General features: G+C 41.5%; 1 protein-coding gene across 1 annotated transcript; it reads right to left on the reverse strand.

The window, feature by feature from the left end:
• Positions 1-6,256: 6,256 nt before the first annotated feature.
• On the reverse strand, positions 6,257-10,864 carry LOC134352513 (probable G-protein coupled receptor 139). Its single transcript, XM_063059779.1, has 2 exons — positions 10,795-10,864; positions 6,257-7,164 (listed from the first exon to the last, which is right to left on the reverse strand). Exons 1-2 carry the CDS (start codon positions 10,862-10,864, stop codon positions 6,257-6,259), a joined length of 978 nt encoding a protein of 325 aa, XP_062915849.1.
• Between the last annotated feature and the right edge of the window lie 2,959 nt (positions 10,865-13,823).

Raw genomic sequence — 13,823 nt, forward strand, 5'->3', positions numbered from 1 at the left:
ATCATTCTGGCTAGCAGTTGCCCTAGCAGTTGTAGGTGAAGGAGAATCCTAAGGGCCTCTACAGATATGCTAAGAGAAAAAGGATTGTAAGTGACAAAACTGGTCTTCTGGAAGATCAGAATGGTAATCTATGTGACGAGCCAAAAGAGATGTGGGAGATCTGAAGTGGATTTCTTTGCACCTGTATTTACTTGGGAGACAGACATAGAGTCTATAGAAGTGAGGAAAAGCAGCAGTGAGATCATGGACATATAGATTACAGGGGAGGAGGTGTTCGCTGCTTTGAGGCAAATCAGGGTGGACAAATTCCCAGGGCCTGACAAGGTGTTCCTTCACACCCTATTAAAGGCAAGTGTAGGAATTTCAGGGGCCCTAGCAGAGATGATTAAATCACCCTTAGTGACCCAGATACTATTCCTGCTGAACAACACAACCTATCATCCAATCCTCTTGTACCTCACTAGAAAATTATAGGCCAATGAGCCTGCTATCAGTAGGGGGAAAGTTATTGGAAGTTATTCTAAGGGAATGGATATGTGAGTATTTGACTAGACGGGAACTAATGAGGGATAGTTAGGCCAAGCAGCATCTCTAGGAAGAGGTGCAGTCGACGTTTCAGGCCGAGACCCTTCGTCTTGAAACGTCGACTGCACCTCTTCCTAGAGATGCTGCTTGGCCTGCTGCGTTCACCAGCAACTTTGATGTATGTTGCTTGAATTTCCAGCATCTGCAGAATTCCTGTTGTTTGAGGGATAGTTAGCATGGTTTTGAGTGTGATAGGTTGTGCCTAACCAATCCTATAGAATTTCTTTGAGGAAGTTACCAGAAATTTTGATGAACGCAAGGCAGTGGATGGACTACATGGACTTCAGCAAGACATTTCACAATATCATGCATGGGAGGTTGGTTAAGAAACTTCAGTTGCTTGACATTCAAGATAAGGTAGTAAATTGGATTAGATACTGGCTTTGTGACAGAACCCAGAGAGTAGTAGTAGATAGTTGACCTCTGACTGGAGGCCCATGACTAGTGAACGGCCACAGAGCTTGGTGCTGGGTCTGTTTGGTTTGTCATCTATAATCAATGATCAGGATGATAATATGGCTAATTGAATCAGAAAATTTGCAGTTAATATCAAGATTAGGGGTGCAGTGGACAGCAAGGAATACGATCAAAGCTTGCAGTGGGATTTGGACCAGGTGGAAACATGATCTGAAAAATGTCAGATGGAATTTAGTGCAGACAATTGTGAGATATTGCACTTTTAAAGGACCATCGGGTAGGTCTTATACAATAAGCCATAGTGCACTGACGAATATGGTAGAACAAAGGGATCTGAGACCACAGGTCCATAATTCATTTTAAGTGGCATCACAGGTAGATAATGTCATAAAGAAAGCTTTTGGTACACTTTGGCCTTCAGAGATCAAAGTTTTTGAGTACAGGAGTTGAATGTTATGTTAAAGCAGCATAGGACATTGGAGAGGACTAATTTGGAGTATTATATGCAGTTTTGGTCACCTATCTCCAGGAAAGATGTAAATCAGATTGAAGAAGTACAGAGAAAATTACAAGGATGTTGGAACTGGAGGACCTGAGTTATAAGGCAAGATTGAATAGGTTAGAAATTTATTCTCTAGAACGTTGAAGATTGAGGGGAGATTTGATTGATATACACAAAATTACGAGGAGTGTAGATAGGCTAAATGCAACCAGGCTTTTTGCACTGAAGTTGGGTGAGTCTACCATTAGAGGTCATGGGTTAAGGGTGAAAGGTGAAATGTTTAAGGTGAATATAAGGGAGGAGCTTCACTCAGAGGTGCTAAGAGTGTAGAATGGGATAGCAATGTAGGTAGTGAATGTGATTTTAATTTCAACATTCAGGAAAAGTTTGGATGTTTGAAGAAGCATGGATATGAGGGGTTTGGTGGGCTATGGTCTAAGTATATGTCAATTAGACAAGGCTGTTCAAATGTTTCAGCATGGATTAGATGGGCCAAAGTTCTGTTTCTATCTGTAGTTTTCCATGACTATGAAAAAGAATGTATGCATTCGCCCTATCTACAGCTCTCATTGTTGAAACACCTCTATAAAGTGGCCTCTTAGTCTGCTATGCTCAAAAGGGTGAAGTCCAAGTCTGCCCAGCCTCTCCTTCTAATTCTAGCTCTTGGATCCTATCAACATTCCGATCATCTTAGTTGCGTTCTTTCCAGCTTAATAGCATCTTTCCTCTGGCAGGTACCCAAAACTGTGAACAATTCTCCAGCTGCAGCCTCACAAATGTCTTGTCCGACTACAATCTATACCCATATGTATTGGAGTTGGGATCTAGTTGAGTTCTAGTTATCCATGACATTGACCTGTTATATGCCCTGAATGATGAAGGATGGCATGCAAACCCCTTTTTCACTGGTAGGTCTACCTGTGACACCACTCGTTAACTTGTTCATCATGCCGTCAACCTTAGGTTCCAAATCCTCAACATATGTGGCAAATAGTATTGGACCCAGCAACAAAGCCTGAGGCATGCTGCTGGTCACAGGCTTCCAACTGCAAAAGCAAAACACAACAAAAAAAAATGGTTCCACTACTGCCTAACTCATTCCACCAAGCCATTTTTTCCCAAATAACGAGCTCATTTTGGGTTCCATGTGATGTAAACTTCTGGTCCAGTTTACTAAGTGGGACCAATGCCTTTCATTGTGCCCTCGTCAATTCTCTTGCTCACCTCTTCAAACATCTCAGTCAAACTATTGCTCCTCACTGTATCTTTGAATATACTTTGTCAGACCTCAGGGATTTATCAACTGTATCTACCAGCACCACCTCATTTGTAGTATAGAAATGTTTCAACACATCTCTATTCTCTTTCCTGAATTTCCTTATATGACATTGTCCAAGATAAATATAGATGAGAATTACTCATTTAAGATTTATCTCATGTCCATATTCATCCTTAAGAAGAAATACACTCTCACTTGTTATCCTTTTTTGCTCAATATACTTACAGAATCTCTCAGGAGTCTCCTTTACGTTATCTCCCACTTGTGTCTTGTGTCCTTCATTTGCCCTCCTGATTTCCGTCTTAAGTGTATTCCTGCATCCCTACGTTCTTCAAGGACTTGGTCTCATCCAAATAGCTTCTCCATAATGTATTCCCCCTTTTTATGACCAAGTCCTTAATATCCTTCATCATCCCGGGTACTTCTGTCAGCCTTGCCCTTCACTCTAACAGGAACATCCTGACCCTGATATCTTCCTATCACACTTTTATATCACAAACAATAGAAAATCTGCAGATGCTGGAAATCCAAGCAAGGCACACAAAATGCTGGAGGAAATCAGCAGGCCAGACAGCATCAATGGAAAAAATACAGTCGACATTTCGGGCTGAGAACCTTTGGCAGGACTGAAGGATCCTCCCTGGGATTGCAAATTCCAAATATTGACGACCCTCTGAATGAAGAAATTCCTCCTTATCTCTATCAAAATGGATGGACTCTTCCTTCCAGCCAGCCTCACCAAAGTAAGCGTCCTCAACACCAACACGGGAAAATTTGAAGATGCTGGAATTTGAAAGCAGCACACACACAAAAACACGAGAAAATCCTCAACCCATCTTATCAATCCCCTCAGAATCCTATACATGTGAAACTGACCCTTATTATTTTTCAAGGTTGGAATAGTTAAAAGTCCAACCCATTCTACATTTCTTTATCAGCTTATCTCTTCCAATTTATTAAAACTTCTCTACAGCGTCTCCAATGTAAGCATGTCCTTCTTTAAATATGGAAACACAGTGGTAGTCCAGATCGAGTCTCGGCAACATTCTGTGTACCTGTACAGTACCTAATATCTATTATACTTCCACAATAACTTATAACAGTTAAATGTATTTGAATGTGTTTTAGTAACTTTAATTTGAAGGAATTTAATTATTTTTCAACACTTTAAAATGTTTCTATCAGACAGGTGACTTCAGTACATAGTTGGAGCTAGTGAATAGGGAAGAAAATAGCAAGGCTCTTCGATAGCTCAGATCCTGTACCCCCGGCCCAGGCCTCTACCAGAAAACCAGGTATAATTTATGGTTGGCTATTTCAAGGGCAAAGAGACAATTTTGAATGAGGTTGGAGGTGACATCGCATGTATGACAACTCTGGCAGGATTTGCAAGACGTTATTTCCTACAAACCGAAACCCATTAGCATGAATGGCAGCAATGCTTCACTACCAGATGAACTCAGCACTTTCCATGCCACCTTTAAAAGGGAGAATATAACTACAGCTGTTAAGATCCCTGCTGCACCCAGTGACCCTGTGATCCCTGAGGCAGAGGCTGATGTTAGGCTGTCTTTAAAGAGAGTGCACCCTCGCAAGATGGAAGGTCCTGATGGAGTACCTGATAAAGCTCTGAAAACCTGTGCTAACCAACTGGCGGGAGTATTCAAGGGCATTTTCAACCTCACACTGCTATGGGCAGAAGTTTCCACTTGCTTCAAAAGGACGACAATTATACCAGAGCCTGAGAAGTATAATGTGAGCTGCCTTAATGACTGTCACCTGGTGGCACTCACATCTACAGTGCTGAAATGCTTTGAGAGGTTGTCATGACTGGACTGAACTCCTGCCTCAGCAAGGACCAGCACCCACTGCAATTTGCCTATCGCCACAATAGGTCAACAGCAGATACAATCTCAATGGCTCTTCACATGGCTTTAGACCACCTGGACAACACAAACACCTACATCAGGATGCTGTTCATCGACTATAGCTCAGCATTTAATACCATCATTCCCACAATCCTGATTGAGAAGTTACAGAACCTGGGCCTCTGTACCTCCCTCTGCAATTGGATCCTTGACTTCCTAACAGGCAGACCACCAACTGTGCAGATTGGTTATATCATCTCCTCCTCGCTGACGATCAACAGCGCTGCACCTCAGGGGTGTATGCTTTGCTTAGTCCACTGCTCTACTCTCTCTATACCCATGACTGTGTGGCTAGGCAGAGCTCAAATACCATCTATAAATTTGCTGATGAAACAGCTATTGCTGGTAGAATCTCAGATGGTGACAAGAGGGTGTATAGGAGCGAGATATGCCAACTAGCGGAGTGGTGCTGCAGCAACAAGCTGGCACTCAACATCAGCAAGACAAAAGAGCTGATTGTGGACTTCAGGAAGGGTAAGACGAAGGAACAGATACCATTGAGGGATCAGAAGTGGAGAGAGTGAGCAGTTTCAGGTTCCTGGGTGTCAAGATCTCTGATGACCTAACCTGGTCCCAACATATTGATGCAGTTACAAAGACGACAAGACAGTGACTATATTTCATTGAAGTTTGAAGAGATTTGGTATGTCAACAAATACACTCAAAAACCGTCTTTAGAGGTACCATGGAGAGCATTCTGACAGGCTGCACCACTGTCTGGTAAGGGAGGTGGGGTGGCTACTGCACAGGACCGAAAGAAGCTGCAGAGGATCGTAAATTTAGTCAGCTCCATCTTGGGTGTTAGTCTACAAAGTACCCAGGACATCCTCAAGGAGCGGTGTCTCAGAAAGGCAGCGTCCAATATTAAGGACCTCCAGCACCCTACCTTCAGGTAGGAGGTACAAAAGCCTGAAGGCACACACTCAGCGATTCAGGAACAGCTTCTTCCTCTCTGCCATCCGATTCCTAAGTGGCCATTGAACCCTTGAACACGTCCTCACTTTTTAATGTATATTATTTCTGTTTTTGCACGATTTTAATCTATCCAATAGCATATACTGTAATTGATTTGTGAACGTTTGTACTTATTTATGTATTATTATTTTATTTTTTCTCTTCTATATTATGTATTGTATTGAACTACTGCTGCTAAGTTCACAAATTTCATGACACATGCCGATGATAATAAACCTGATTCTGAATCTGAGATTAAAGACCAAGGTCACTTGGAATCTGCAGCTAACAGAGGATGCATAAATTAGACAGAATTCACGTTGAGAAAAAGAAATAACGACCTGAGGAAATGTGGGATTCAAATTCCAATAAAAATGAATGCGACCCCAAGCATAAAATAAATTTGTTAGCTCCGGATAGGAAGTGATACCATCTTCTTCGGAAATCATTCAGAAAAAGGGGAGAAATTATTTACAAAAAGGGGCTTAAAGGTATTTATTTTAGAGCCGAGCTCTGACAACAAGGGAAAATGGTAGAGGGAGATCAGGTATATGAGATACAGAGTAGTTCAGAGATGTTTTCGAACGCCCATTATTTACATAATGTCATCATGGCAAACAGTGGATATTTTATCAGCTTCTTTAGCTCCTGCCTGAACTTACTTTGGGTCATTGCGTAGGTGCCCGTGTTAATGCAGCAGCTGAAGAGAAGCAGCATGTTTCCGCTTTCTTCCAGGATAAACCTGGGGTCTTTGAAATTGAAGCCAGTGAAGTAAGAACCGTCTGTAAACCGCACATATACAACATTCACTACGTACGTCGTCCATAACAGAATGAAATTTCCCGATATAATAAAAAGTAATACTATGGACTTCCTGCGGCTCTCCATCTCCGGGTCATTCTGTTTCTCAGCACTGCAAGAACCTTGGAGTCTCTTTCGGGCTCGGTTGGCTGCCAGAATGTACCTGACGGTCATAGCATTGAACAATACAATCAAGAGGAACGGAATACAAGGAGTTAAAACACGATCGAACCAGTCGAAAGCTGTCCATATAAAGGAAGCATAAAAAAATAACTTAAGTCTGCAAAACCAGGGCACGCCGTTTATCACATACAGGGGTTCATATGGAAAGAACCAGGGGATGTTTTTTAAACATCCCATGGCGCAAACCACACATATGACCACACGCGCCGTTTTCCCGGTACAATATTTGTTCCTCAGATTTTGACAACAAATGGCTACAAATCGATCGAAGGTGAAAGCAACGGTTAACCAGACGGAACAGTCTCTGGATGAATAAATAAGCACGGTGCTCATTTTGCAGACGGGAGTGATGGACAGGAAACTCACCGGCATATAAATACCGTTGATTGGATTCAGTATCAAAGCGGTGACAACAACCAGGAGGTCGGTGACTGCCATGGACACCAAATATCGAGCGATACACTTGGAGAGACCACACTTTCCCTGGGGCAAGATCACAATGGACAAAAGGTTCGCTGTTTGGGTACAGAAAAAATAGCAAGGAAATCCGTGATCAGAGATAGTGAAGCAGTCGTCTTCAACTTCTAAAAAAGTCATCCATTGACACCTGTGCTTATCGCCTGAAACATACTTGAATACATTTCTAGAGTAGAATTTCTAGATGTTTCCATTCACAGTTACGTCTATACTGTATTTTGCTTACGTAATTTCGAAGTGTCGTCAACAAGATTTGTTGTCAGCTGAAGGGTTTTCAGGGATATGTGCCGGCTTGCGGCGAATTCCCTCGAATTCTCTCTCAGGAGTTAAGAGTTAAGCAAGGAATTAAAAGAACGAAAAAAAGAGGGAATTGGTTCTCACTTTTTTCTCTTAACTCGTTTTTTGTTTGGAACGCTGATCAGTAGGTCATGTTTTATGGAGGGTAGAGAAAGAACATTTTTAATTAGCAATGACAATTGTCAGAATAAATCTGATCCAGTTTCTCCAATTTCACTTATTACTTCCCCAGTGGAAACTGTCCATTATTGAATAGAACAATCGGCTCTGACCTTGGTCTCGGCCTCGCTTTGAGTGGAAAGCCGAACACTGGCGCACTATTCTAACTGCAACTTAACTCCTGGTAAACATGAGGCAGTTTAAAACATTTGAATACGTTTCCAAGTAAGATGAAAAATAGACAACTGAGAAAACACAAGTACCTGCCAGCTTAACATATCAGAAGCTTTCTTAGATATGCTACCCCCAAAAACTGTTGTAGTTGGACCACAGTTTTCGAAACCTTCATAATTCTTTTAAGCAACATTGTCCTTCCTTGGTCCAATATGCTTTCCTACCAGAAGCACAGAACTTGGCGCCAACACTTGTCTGCCCTCTATTGGGGAACAGTTCACGGTGTACAGCATGGAAACAGCTGTGGTATCATCCAGCACCTTTCCTAATTCGCTTTTTGTTAACTCTTTTGCAGGGGATGTCATGCAATTGGCGGATAGAGCTCGAAGCTGGTTGTAATTGTCTCAGCCACTTTCATCCCCACAATGCTGGTCCTCCTGCTTTTACCACACGCAAGCTCAATGTGGCTTGTTGGTTGTTGCATTTCACTGTCATGAGCGTAATTCCCACAGGAGTTGTCTATTCTCCAGTCTAAGTACCTAGTGGAATATCTCCAGGCTTCTTGTTGGTATTTTTGAAATGGCACTCAAGCTCATTTTGTAGAATGACTGAAACAATTGAACCGTCTTATTCCATTTTAATTAATTTGCCATTCACTCTGGTGCCATGTTAGTTGTCCATTGTTAGCTTTCACATTGTAAATCATGAGGGTATCCAGTTCTGCGTCACTCTCATCATTATCAGATTTTTCATGAACAGAATGCAGATTAGTACTCTTTTTCAAACTGCAACTTTACTCTTTAGATTTTTCTCTTCCCTGTGCAGTCTATTTATTTTTGTCTGCCTGACATACTATTTGTATGTGTCCTACTTTGTTGCAATTTCTGCAAGTTTCGCCTTTACATCTGCATTGGTCTGGCGTAGATGAGCCCTTGCCAGAATGGTAACACAATTTATTCGGCCTGGCTGGTTTCTGTTTAGACATTGCAATGTTGTTCATTCTCACTTTCATTCCTGACTGCAACTCAATTGTGTCTCTGCCTGCTGTTCCTGCATCACTTCTCCAATATCAACAAAGCTCATATAGGCTAGTTTGGATAGAATAGTTAAACTCGGAAGCAAACCGTATACCTTTACTACCAATGCACTTAGTAAGATTGGTACTCGTTTCTCATTGGTCAGTACATTTGCCTGAAAATATTGCTGATTTAGCTCAGTATATATATTCTAGTTATCCTTTGTGTCAATATTTTCGACTTAACCAACCATTTCTGATTATTATGATTATTTATAAACCCGTAGTTTCTTCCGTTATCAGACTTTTAAAAAAAACTCGATCGTGTCTCCCCTTCCGAGGAACATGTGCTGCCTTCCTTTGAAGCAACTGGACCGTCCCTGCACATGGTGCGCTGCGTTATTTTTTTAATCCTCGTTGCTCGCTCTGCGTTTTGTTAGTTCCAACGCCTCGTTGCGATTTAGCAGGTCGGTAGCCGTCTCGGATTCATATTAAAAATATCTAATCACCAAAGTTATGTTTTGAAATTAGAAAACATTAAACTAATTCAAGAGAAGGTACATATATACATATATAAACATTATTCACACATTACGTAAATATTTAAATACACAACAATCACCATGTTCAAAATAATCAATGGAGTTGATCTCCGATGAAGAAAATTAGGCCGTCCTAAATAACGCTGTGCGTAGAATTGGATTCCGGTTCAGTGCAGATGCAGCGAATCAATCGGATGAAATGAAGTGCAACGCCCCTGGAGCGAAGATCCGTAGGGATAGTGATTCCACGAAGTCCTGGGGGATAAATTTGCCAATCTCAGTCACAATCCCTAAAGTATGTCGTGCAAGCAACTTGGAGATTCGCCTACTCTTCGGGCCGCACTACACTGGTGGGAGGATAGATGTAAAGGAATACTCATGAACAATTCGATGTTACCAATTAATGAGGATTTTAACATGCAGTGGAACCATCATACTGGAAGCCAAGACAGAGATTAAGGAATGAAAATGAACCCGTCTAGTGGCTACTCAAACGGCGGTCCTTTTGAATGACGCCCTACGCTAAATTTTCTGATAAATTACAACTAAGTTTCGTATAAAGATTTTTTCAATACAAAAAAGAACTCCTTGGTAATGTCATAACATCTTCAGCGAATCAACAGCATGAGAAAGAAAACGGAAAATAATTGTAATTTATCGCCTTTGAATACTATAGTCTCAGCAGAATTCTAGTCAATTTCCTATCAAGCAGACGTCTACAGCAGCAGTAACGTGAATCTGTCGTACAAGTTGGGTAAAACAGAGACCTAGCGATCATCGACCTAAAGTTAAATTAAGCATTAATCATCAGATATTTTAACCCAGATCAATGAAAATGCTAATGCATTTCTTTCCAAGGTTTCCACGGAAACGGCTAGTGCATTTCAAGCAATTTCGTGGAAACCTTGGAAAGAAAAGAAAAAGTTTCGGAGACACAAGAGACTGCAGACGCAAACAAGCAAAAAACTGCAGGAGGAACACCTGAAATCGAACAGCATCTGCCGCAGAAAAAGGTCCACGCAAACAACAGGAATTCTGCAGATGCTGGAAATTCAGGACGAACGGTCTCGGCCTGAAACGTCGACTGCACCTCTTCCTACAGATGCTGCCTGGCCTGCTGCGTTCATCGGCAACTTTGATGTGTGTTGCATGTATATTTCCTGTCGGATCTCTGCATTCGAGTACGAAGTTTCGCGTGTATAGCGGAAGTTTGTTAATTTAAGAAGCCGGATTTTCGAAAATTCCCGGTGGCAGAGGGGGAGCTGCAAATACTGAATGATTATATGGTTCACATATATAGACCTGCAATGCCTCGGAATAGTATGCGCCTCTGATAGGAAAACCTAGTAAGTCACAAATCTCATCCTGTCTAATTTTGTTTTTAACTAGTTTACCACGAGAAACATCCTTAACAATCATTTGTGCTACCGTCAAACAAGAACTGATGTAAAGTTAATTATTGACTTGCCAAAGTAACTCACCCGGAATACCCACGGCCGCGAAAACAGGGTAGTAAAGAGCGTACAAAGGACCACTTTGAGCCTGAGACATTGGGTGCAAGAGTTGTTAATCGTTCCCCTGACAGTGAGCTGTCCCGCCGGGTGTTCTGTGGAACATTCATCTTGTCCTTTATTAGGACTGGTAAGTAACCTCCAAGGGGGCAATTAAATGCTGATAGTTTCATTAATCGCTTTTGCTTGAACAAACACATTATGTCATTCGCTTCGCTACAATGTTGGCGTAATCTAAGATATGTTTACATTTCAGTTTTTTCTTAATTTTAGAAATATTTCGTAGGGCCTTTCGGCCCTTCAAGCTGCACCACCCAGCAACCCCATACACCCCGATTTAGTGCTAACAATTCGCAATGACCAATTTAGACTTCAGTTCAGACGTTCTCTTTATACTTTAATAGGAAACCGGAGCACTTGCAAACCGACGCGTACAGAGTCTCCTTACAGAGGACAACAGATTTGAACTTCAAACTCCAATGCCTCGAGCTATAATAGTGTCGCGCTAACCTCAACGCTACCGTGGCGCCCAGTTGCATGTGGGTGAAAGAGAATAAATCATAATGAGCAAGATTTTCGGGGTGAAATCGAAGGCTCATTGAGAAAGGAAATGTTGCGAGATTCTGTCGTTGAACAATAAAGATAGACTGCAGACATGATGCTCGAATTGTGAAAATGCATGAATATTTTGGATGATGGATAGGCTGCCAGTCCTTCATGATTGTGACCTTCTCAAATGCTCCTAGAACTGTACTCATCCATCAACGATTCCCTCAGAGTTCTAAGGTGCCTTCACCTGTCAGAATACCCAGCCCCTGATAACATGGCTGTACTACTTCAGTGTGTGGCATATCATAACCAGGCAACACAAAAATTAGTGGTAGCAATGAAATTAAATGTAAAGGCATATTTCTGTTGATGAAGATATTTATTGTCTTACATTTGCATGGTGAAAATATTCCTTGCCCTATCAACTAATCTCTCTTTTGTAGAGATGGCTTGCCATCAATCTGTTTTATTTGCTCGATCATACTTTGTTTTTTCAGCAATGAATAAATCCACTGTCCCCGCAATACATTATTTAATGATTTTAAGATGCAGGATATCGGGTAAATAAGACTGTTCTATCTTGACTATTATTTTTATCTTTTCCCCAGTGATGATAGGGATTGCTTTAAACCCCTCTTAATTTTATCTCTTTTTTTTCATGATTTGCATGCTCTCAGTCTTTTCAACTTTAGGACAGACGTATCTTCTCTGAGATTTCCTTGTTTTCCAAAATCAGTTCTCCAGTCTTCATGGGGGGGGGGAGGAGGGGTAGAAGAATCTCATTGAAACCTATCAAATATAGATAGGCCGAGATAGAGTGGACGTGAAGAGGATAATTCAAATAATGGGAAAGTTTACGACCAGAAGCCACAGCTTTAGGACATTAAAACAGAGCTAAGGAGGCAGTTATTGAGGCATCTCACCCACATGCCACAGGCGGCTGTGGAGGCTGGGTCATGTGGTGCATTTAAAATAACATTGGTGGGCTATGATTATGGGGAGAAGACAGGAGAATGGGGTTTTGGAGGATAATAGAACAGTACAGCACAGGAACAGGCCATTCAGCTCACAGCATTGTGCTGAACCACCTAAAAAGCAAATCACAAACACCCAAATATGAGTCCATCCTACCTGCACCATGCTCACATCCCTCCATCTTCCTTGCATCCATATGTCTATCCAAATGACTCTTAAAAACTTCCAATGTATTTTCTTCTACTATCACACCAGGCAGTGCACTCCAGGCATCCACCACTATCTGAGCGAAAAACATACCCCTCACATCTCCTTTGAACCTAACCCCTTTCACTTTCAATGCAAGCCCTCTGCTATTAGACATCTCAACCAGGAAACAGATGCTCTCTGACCACTCTATCTATGCCTCTCATAATCTTTTAAAACTCCATCAGATCTCTCCTCAGCCTCCGATGCTTCAGAGAACACACCCCATGTTTATCCAGTGTCTCATGATAGTACTTGCCATCCTGGAAAGCCTCTTCTGCATCCTCTCCAAAGCCTCAATATCCTTCCTATTGTGAGGTGACCAGTAATGTATGTAATACTCCCGGTGTGGCCTAACCGGAGTTTTATAAGTTTGCAACAGAACCTCCTGACTTCTTTGCATTCCTCGTGTGCTTTGTTTGATCAGATTTTCCAGAGCTTTACATATTTTTTCTTTTTCTTCTTGATTAAATTCATCACAGCTCTGGACATCCAAGATTCTCTCATCTTTCCATCCCTGCCCTTCCTTCTAGGAGGAACATATCTTTCCTGTACTCTGAACAATCGATCTTTAAACATCCACCACATGTCTGATGTGGACTTGACAGAGGAAAGCTGTTCCCATTTAATGCTTCTTAGTTTCTCAGAGTGGTTTTAGAAAGGGAAGGAATTCCATGGACTCGGTGATTATGTTAGAGACTGAAATAAGGAAGGCCCAGGCAAATAGAGAGTCAGTAGTGGCAGTGTTCTTTGACATTGAAAAAGCCTATGATATGATGTGGAAGGAAGGATTATTAATTAAACTGCACAAGATGGGGGTTGGTGGGAGAGTTTTTAATTGGATTAAAGATTTTTTGTTTGGTAGAAAAATTCAAGTTCGGATTGGATCAGAATTATCAAAACAGTACAGAGTGGAAAATGGCACACCTCAAGGTAGTGTGATTAGCCAGTTACTTTTCATCATTCTGATCAATGATGTCTTCAAAAAGGTACCAGTGGATATAGGTAGGTCACTGTTTGCGGATGATGGGGCCTTGTGGAAAAGAGGCAGGAACCTGGAACATATAATCAGGAAACTACAAGAAGCAATTGATGAAGTGGTGGAGTGGGGTTATGATTGGGGATGTAGATTTTCAGTAGACAAAACTCAAACTGTATTTTTTACCAGGAAAAGGGTTGAGGTAGGGAAGAAGTTAAGGATGTATGGGATTGAATTAGAAAGGGTTGCA

This window comes from Mobula hypostoma, chromosome 10 (assembly GCF_963921235.1).
Source record: "Mobula hypostoma chromosome 10, sMobHyp1.1, whole genome shotgun sequence".
In the NCBI taxonomy this organism is placed as follows: Eukaryota; Metazoa; Chordata; class Chondrichthyes; order Myliobatiformes; family Myliobatidae; genus Mobula; species Mobula hypostoma.